The sequence below is a fragment of the Henckelia pumila genome, chromosome 3 (genome assembly GCF_033568475.1).
Source record: "Henckelia pumila isolate YLH828 chromosome 3, ASM3356847v2, whole genome shotgun sequence".
Classification (NCBI taxonomy): Eukaryota; Viridiplantae; Streptophyta; class Magnoliopsida; order Lamiales; family Gesneriaceae; genus Henckelia; species Henckelia pumila.
Genome location: NC_133122.1, coordinates 186,960,892 through 186,969,976, shown reverse-complemented (window position 1 = coordinate 186,969,976; position 9,085 = coordinate 186,960,892). Strand labels below are relative to the sequence as shown.

Below are 9,085 nucleotides of genomic sequence, written 5' to 3'. Positions count from 1 at the left end.
AAAAAAGATTATCAGTTTCCATCAACACCAAGAACATGTAAAAATATTGTTAGAAAAAAAATGTATCAACAGTACTAATTATCAACTTAATTGTTACTTTTTGTTGGTTATCTTCAAATCTCTCAAAACCAAAAACATGTGTGTCTGTGTGTGTTTGTGTCACGTGTATCCACGTTACGAGCACAATTTGACATGTATAGATAAGTACATGGTACCGGCCAACATTTTGAAGTGGGCAATACATACAACAGTGGCTCCATCCTTCAAATTCTTCTAATTTAATTAGAAAAAAAGAGGAAAGGTATTTAGTCAACAAAGTAACATGAAACCCATTTCGTACTAATTAAACCAAGCATGGCGTAAGAGACAGGTCATGTGGTCTGCTTAGATATAATACTCTCCACAATAATTAATCTCTTTGAAACAAACTTTTCAATTTAAACATTAAAATTTATCTGGGATTCATATCATGCATGTTTCAACATTATTTTACCTCAGAAAATTGGATCACACCCACCTATGACCGATCGTTGATATATAATAATTGACTAAATAATTAAACATAATACGTGTGAACATTTTTAAAAAAAATAAAATAAAATTCATGAGTGGTTATCGACTCATTGCTTCTTTAATCGGACCTTATACGATCATACTGTGCATGACTGGTATTTGCGCTTCAAATCATTATTAAATTAATTATGAATGAATAAAATGCGTGATAAAAACACCATTAATTGTTCATATATATATGTATTATTACTTGTCAAAATTTTATTTGTCAAAATCCCGTGACACATTCAATATATATAAAAGCTGATTATACAGTTATATATATAATTGTGGGTGGGGACTGGGGGAGCTAGTTAGGTACAGTACTAGAGGGGGCCGGGGAAAAGGAATGATTGTATTGGTGATGTTTTGTTCCCCATGGGCATGTGAATAAAATTAATGTTAGGCGCGAGTGGAAGCTGATCCTTGGCTTGTTTTCGTTTCCTCGCTCGTTGTTGGTCATCATAATGGGAGCAAGTGGGGTTCGTTTTAGTCAACCTTTGATGTAAAAGAAGATCATATTAATGTTGCTTCATCCATTCAAACTAATTAATGATTTAATCTTCTCTTAATCATTAATATTTTTATATGCCATCACAAATATATATCTAATTACAACCAAATATATATATGTGCGTGATTACAAATGGACTAGACAGGCTAATTTATATTACTCTCTAGTTAATTCCTGTCAAAAAAAATATTACTCTCTAGTTAGTAATATTCATTGTGTTTGTGATCATACAGTTAAATTAAATTTCAAGATATATATATAGAATTTGATATATATATTTATTTGAAGATTTTGTATACATGATGCTTATCAATAGATTACACTTTAAAGCTAACTTAACACAAAAATTATATTCAAATGATTGAGATATATATTAAATATGTGTTTGTGTTGATCATCATCATTCTTTCGCCTCAAATTCTATTCCACATGTACTTATTCCTTCCGTTGATTAATAATCATATATAGAGAAACCCACCCACCCATTTCCACCAATATTACATTCTCCCCATAACAAAAGTACCCTCTTATAAATTCCTCATATCTCAGACAACAAAAATAAATAAATAAGAGGATATATACTTGTTTTTTTTTTTCCAAATATATATATATATACCGTCAAACACCCTTGTTTGATTCCAAACAAAAACACAGGAAACAAATTAAAGTATCCCCTCCTCCGATCCGATCGTCTGATCTCTCCCAGGCCAAAAAGCTCCAATCTTTCCACAAAAAAAGATTAATGGGTTTTGATGATTCACACAACACGCCAGCGGCGGGGTTGGTTTTAGGGTTGGGTTTGATTTCATCGCCGGCACTAATGCAACACAAGTACTCCAACAAGTCTTCTGATCCAGCTGCTCAAATTAATTATCATGATGATCCTTCACTGAATCTGAGTCTTAATTGTGCTGAAAATTATCATGACGCTGCCAAAAGTGTACTGGTTTATGATCATCAATTGTACAGACAAGACAGCGCCGCTTCTAATTGTTTCTCCAACGTTAGTGTGAAGAGGGAGAGAGAATTAATTATTGGCAGCAGTACTGAAGAGGGACAATTAATCCAAAGGGTAATTACCGATTTTGATCAGGATGATGATGATGGATCCAATTACTCTAGGAAGAAACTCAGGCTTACTAAACTTCAGTCTGCTCTTTTGGAGGAAAGCTTCAACATCCACACCACTCTCAATCCTGTAATTAACTACTTTTATATATTATATATATATTCTCATAAAAATATATATATATATATTTAAAAGTTTTGGATTCTGCATGTGGGATTTGAATTGATAGATCTATATGTGTGTGTGTACGTATGTAGATTTTTTTGCTCATTAATTAATTTCATGATGTGCAGAAACAAAAGCATGATTTGGCGAGGGAACTGAAGCTTAGGCCACGGCAGGTTGAAGTATGGTTCCAGAATAGAAGAGCCAGGTTGGATTAATCGAAATATAATAATTCATATATCCTCGATCGGCAATTAAATTGAAAAAATAATAGATATATATTTTTGGCTTCCATGTGTGCACAGGACTAAGCTGAAACAAACAGAAGTAGACTGCGAATTCTTGAAGAAATGTTGCGAGTCTCTTACGGATGAGAACCGCCGGCTGCACAAAGAGCTACAGGAGTTGAAATTGGCGGCGCAGCCACTCTACATGCAGCTTCCGGCGACCACCCTCACCATGTGTCCGTCCTGTGAAAGGGTCGCCGCCGCCGACACCGCGGCTAAGGGCTCCTTTACGGTGGCTACGAAGCCACACTTCTATAAACACTTCAACACTCCATCGGCGGCTTGTTAGTTAATTAGCCTCCGTTTTGGGTTTTAAATAAATAAATTTTTATATATTCTATTTTTGTAGCGTGAATGTGGACCCACTCCCTCCTCCGACCCTCTTTTTTATTGGTCAAGGGCTTGTAAAAAATATATGAAAATTTTAGGTAATTTATAGTAGGAAAATGCTATGTGTACACGTTGATTTACATACTACACATGAAATTATAAAATTATCCTTCCACTTGATTTGAAAAAAATCTTTCCAAAATACATTAAAGATATTTAAGTAATTTCAAATGCAACGTGTAACCCTCCGTGTACACGTAGCATCACTCTTTATAGAAACTAATTTCGTTTTTGTTTTCCCTTTTAATTTCGACCCTTTAATTTTTTTTAAGATATATTGATATGTGAATCAATTAAAAATCATACATGTATTATTGAAGGGATTATTTTTGTTGTTTTAATTTCTCTCCATGTAAAGCCTTTTCTTCTTTGGGAAATATTCGATCATTAATTATTTGTGTAATGTTGAGTTATTTTTTTCGAGATAAATATTGTTGAGTTATTATCTATACTATTAATTAAGGGAAAGGGGTGAATAGTAGCTAATTTTTGGTGAGTTTTTTTTTAATATGTCAATAATACCCTTAATTAGTTTTTTTTTTCAAATTTTTATTTACCCTTTTTTTACAAATATTTTTATCTTATAATTTAATTACAAATATTTATAAAACAAAAATAAATTAAAAAATAAAATTATGATTGTACGAGCACGCAACGCGTGCTCCGAGATGCTAGTGAATATATAAGTTAGACGGGCAATAATTCTTGGTTATTATTTACAATTTTATAGATATAAAGAGTGGAAAAAAAGTAAATCATTCATTCAAGGGTATACATCTCAACACATATGTATAATTAATATAGTACTGACATGATAAATCATGAGTTGTTAGATTTTCTATTATGATAATACCCATAAAGTAGGTTAAACTAAACTAACCGTTAACATGATTTTTGCATGAATTTAAGGAGTTAATTAAGGATATTGGTAGATAAATGTGAAAAGTTAGCTACTACGATAAGGGTGTTAGGACTTAGGAGCAAGATAAAGTTTCTTGTAAAATATCTAACCTTATTTTATGTGTGAGACAGTCAATTTTACTTATATTTATAATAAAAAAAATATTTTTTATATTAAAAGCATCATAATTTTTCATGAGTGATTGAAATAAAATATCCATCTCATTGGAACTTTTGTATAGGAAGAAGACATCTCTCTTTTAATAGAATATATAATTATAGTAACTAGAAAAGGATACAATTTATTTACACCTATTGAATATTTTCATATTCAAAAATGTACTTTAGTTTGGCTTTATGTAATCATTTCCTGAAACATATTCATTTTTTGCCCGGAAAACTCATTTTTTTTTTCAGTGCGCTTTTTTCCTTCTATTCAATTTCTTGCCTGAAAAAAAAAAAAAAAAAAAAAGGGGGTCCTTGGTGCGCTTTGTTTCCAGCTATCCCTTTTTCTAAAATTAGATTAGACTTATTTCGTTTTAGTTATTTTGAAAAGAAACAATTATGTAATTATATGGAAAAAAAATGTTTAATCTTCCAATTAAAATCAAAGCCCATAATGGTGTGTTGGTGAAACTTACTATTTTTATTCTCTCTAAATTTCTCCATTCAACTCTTTTTTTTTCTTGTAATTTTTCAATCAACCGTCCAACAAAACAAAATTATTTAATATCATGTTTAACATAATTATAATTATAAATATTTATATTTTTATCATTTCATTCAAATTAATTTATATATGGTTAAAACACTACAATAAAAAAAATATTATATATATAAATATATGCTCAAGCAACGTATGTACATTAGAGATTATACATTATTATGATGGCTATAAACACTTTGATCATTGCCATTATTTGAGATAAAATATCGAATTCTTATTCGATATGAAATATAATTATTTTTCATGAATACAAAATAAAGAATGAAAAGGTGGTGGTGAGGCTGATGGCCTGATGAGGTGCCTTAAATGAAAGGGAACAAGTGGGGGATCAAGCTCCATGTCTTGTTTACATCTTTTTCTCAATTTCATTTTTCTAACTCAATCAATGATTATTTTGGTGGGCTGCGACTAAATTATGAGACGTCTGCCAACATTGATCAATGGAATTAACTTTGATGGCACTTTGGTTCTAATTCTGATTTATTTTTGGAACTCGATCGTATCAATGAAAATATATATCACTCCATATATTAATATATATATATATGATCGTTTCCTTCATCTTTCAATATGAGACTTTGGTTGAATATCCAACAAATTCATTAATGTTTTTTTCTTTTTATTGAGTCATAAATTAAAACGTATCCAAAATTTTATATATCATTAATATTATATTTTTTTAAACGGATTCATGAATTAATTTTGTGATATGAGTTTTTTTTTTATTTAGATCACTCATGAAAAAAATATTATTTTTTATAAAAAAAATATTAATTTTTATTATAAACACACTCTTAATATAATTATTCACTTAAGAATTATTTAGAGTAATTGGATTTTGATTTTTTTTATATGACTATTCTTTTCGTAACATATATAGATCTAATGATTATGCTAATCAGGGTATTAATTTCATAAATTTATTCAATATTTAACTTCTTCACATATCTTTCCAAACCATACATTAAAATATTTATTCTTGTTGAAAATATATTATTATTATATTAGAGTTGAATGTTGAAAATAAGAGAGTTGTAAAATTTTGAAAATGAGTGTGTGATGATGTAGATGATGATGTATTAATATTTGAACTAATCTTCAAATGAGATCTATAAGTAGGTCTCTTCATTTGTGTAGAAAAACACAATTGAATTGAGAGAGAAAAATTTGTGAAGTGTAGAGTTTGATATATTTTGAGTTTTGAAGTTTTTATTTTTTACCATAAATATTTACTTTTTCACAACACGTTATAAGCACGATCGCTCGAAGGTTTTCTACAAATTTCCAAAGATTCAAAGCACCAAAAAAAGGCAAAAATTTTCAACAAGTAAGAATATTTATTTTACTGTTTATATATTTTTACTATGTATATATATTAATATATAATTTCATGTTATTATATAAAAAGATGTCTATGACACCAACCTTATAATAACGTGAAATGATATATATTTATTATGTATATATACTAACTATATTAATATATAATTTTATGTTATTATATAAAAGGATTTCTATGACACCAACTTTATAATAATGATATATGATATATATTTTTATATATATACTAACTATATTAATATATAGTTTCATGTTATTATATAAAAGTATGTCTACGACACCGACCTTATAATAATATGATATGATATATATTTTTATTGTGTATTTATATACTAACTATATTTGTATAATTTCATGTTATTATATAAAAGTATGTCTATGACACCGGTCTTATAATAATATGATATGATATACATAATTATTTAATTATCATTATCATTATATGCATCACATGATTATCATAAATTTTTATTTAACACATAATAATAAAATTTTTACTCCCAACGGTAATAAATGGCTAGTTTTTGCTCTATAAATATGATCACTCAAACTCATTTTCAATCACACCAAAATTCATTCTTTCTCCCAAAATTATTTCTCCTCGATTTTTCGAAGAAGATGATGGCATTTCTAAGGCTATTTTTCATAACGATTATGATTATCATACTCACGAGTCTTGTACTCACGGGCGATTATCCACCGCGCTCTTTTTATCTATTTTTAAACATAGTTGTACTTGTCGTTTATCCATTATTTTGTATTGTCATATTAATGGAAATTAACTAATAAAATGCATTATTATTTTTCTAGTAGCACCATGTCAAATTTGGCAAAGTTTGAATTCGTTGCGTTCGATATTACCGGAAAAAATTATATCATGGACTCTCGATGTAGAAATGCATCTTGAATCATTGGGTCTAAATGATACCATCAAAAAAAATAATATATCAATTTCATAAGATAAAGCAAAGGCTATGATTTTCTTACGCCGACATCTTGATAAAGGATTGAAATGTGAGTATCTCACAGAAAAAGACCCAATGATTTTATGAAAAGGGTTGAAAGAAAGATTTGAGCATATAAGGGAAGTTATACTTCCGACCGCCAGTGATGAATGGAATACATTGAAATTTCAAGACATTAAAAAAGTCTGTGATTAAAATTCTGCGATGTATCGAATAGTCTCGCAATTGAAATTTTGTGGACATCATGTTGTTACTGAAATGGAAATGCTTGAAAAAAATTTCAATTTTCATTCATCAAATATAACTCTACAACTACAGTATAGAGTGCATGGATTTTCGAGATATTCTAAACTCATCGCATGTCTTATTGGGGCGAAAAAGAACAACGAATTATTAATGAGAAATCATCAATCCCAACCCACTGGATCAATGGCATTTCCAGAAGCAAATGTAATAATTAAAAATGAAAACCAAAATCAAAAGCATAGACAAGATTTTGGTCGTGAACGAGGTCGAGGACGTGGGCGTGGACGTGGATGTGGACGTGGACGTGGACGTAAAAATGATCGTCGTCGTGGTCGCGGCTGTGGATATGAAAACAATTGTGAGACCTCGGTTCTAAACAACTAATCTCAGATAAAACAACATTTAAGCATACAAGATCCAAGACTAAAAGTAATAGAGAAATTTTTTTTTCTTTTCAAAGTTGCCGCGCTCGATCACATGAACTCATGCGATCGATTGCGCCATCCAGCAAAACACACTGCCGGGAAAATTGGAGGAGCCGCGCTTGATCACATGAACTCGTGCGATCGAGCGCGCCCTCCTGCGCTTTCTTCTGTCCAAGAATAAAAGGGGATGTGCTCGATCGTGCCAACTCGTGTGATCGAGCGTACCCAGAGCCCAGAAAAACATTAGAAAACAGAACAGGTTTATCCAACTTTCAACAACAATTCAAATTAGAAATTACAACATGCAAACATCAATATTCGATAACCAAAGTTGACTTATTCAATACAACAAGATTCAACAACAATTCGAGTCTAAAAAGCTCTCAAAACATAACTAGATTGGCATGCAATTTCATTTCTAAACCGAAGTCCCACTACTAACTCTCCCTCTTGTTGCTAACCAGGTCTTCGCTGACTCGAACATGCCCTACCTGTTGCCAAGTACACATACAAAACAAGAAAACAGCCGGATAAATCCGGTGATAATACAATTCCCAGTAAAAGAGACAAAACATGCATATCAAATAATATATCGAACGCGATATATGAAATAACCAAACAAAAAATTCCAATAGAATGTCAATAACTCCAAATCAAATGCATAAAATGCATGCATGTCTTTAAAACTAGGATTATCAAGTCTGGATAATCACAAGGTAAAGGTTCTTCTTCTCTCATTTGGGATCCCGAGGACAAAATATCACCAACACACAGACTCTCCCGATCGAGGTGGACGATGCATATTTTACTCCTCTAGACTCTGGGCACCTATAGAGAGTGTTTCTCGACAATTGGTAAAAAATATGCTAATCAATGTCACTCAACTATAGTCCACAGAACATCTAACTCCTCTGGGCCTCTCTTACCCGAAAAACAAAGGTAATTGGCTCAATATGAATGCAATGCAAAATATTACTCATTCAACTGATTTCAAGTAAAAACAAATAACATGCAAGTATGTGATTTCTTCGGGACTCTCGAATATAACTCCGATTCGAGAATTCATCCCATTCCAAATAATGAAATCTCTTACCTCTTCTTGATCAACGAAGCTGAAATCCAGACAAGCTACAAGCACGAAAGGCTCAATCAAACATCATTCGATTCAAGCCAAAGAATAAAGTAACCTCGATATCAAACCCTGATCTCATAAGATTCGGTTCAGACAAAAGTGCATTCTCTGGAGATAGCTAAGAAATCTGCTCCACGACGATAAGAATCTCTCGAAGAATCTGTTATAGAACTCATAATCTTCAACTCTCCGGTACAGACATGAAAAGATTAATAAGAATTCTAAATTCATCTAATACCTCTGATAGATTAGGTTCAAAGGATCTATAACACTGAAGAAGAATTTACAATTCAAACAGTACTACAACAAAATCAAAGCGGCCATGCCTCATTCCAAATCCAGTCTTCCATGCTTCTTTCTTACTAACTCTCA

At 30.9% G+C, this 9,085-nt stretch overlaps 1 protein-coding gene across 1 annotated transcript; it reads left to right on the top strand.

Moving 5' to 3' along the window:
• The first annotated feature begins 1,584 nt into the window (after window positions 1-1,584).
• LOC140891657 (homeobox-leucine zipper protein HAT22-like) lies at window positions 1,585-2,920 on the top strand. The gene is made up of 3 exons (XM_073300256.1): window positions 1,585-2,264; window positions 2,429-2,508; window positions 2,606-2,920. The coding sequence occupies exons 1-3, from the start codon at window positions 1,809-1,811 to the stop codon at window positions 2,874-2,876; spliced, it is 807 nt and encodes a 268-aa protein (XP_073156357.1). The 5' UTR covers window positions 1,585-1,808; the 3' UTR covers window positions 2,877-2,920.
• The last annotated feature ends 6,165 nt before the right edge of the window (window positions 2,921-9,085 follow it).

Coding starts and splice junctions, on each gene's coding strand:
- LOC140891657 (XM_073300256.1), top strand. CDS start 1,809: ATGGGTTTTGATGATTCACACAACACGCCAGCGGCGGGGTTGGTTTTA. Junction 2,265..2,428: donor TCCACACCACTCTCAATCCT/GTAATTAACTAC, acceptor CATGATGTGCAG/AAACAAAAGCATGATTTGGC. Junction 2,509..2,605: donor TTCCAGAATAGAAGAGCCAG/GTTGGATTAATC, acceptor ATGTGTGCACAG/GACTAAGCTGAAACAAACAG.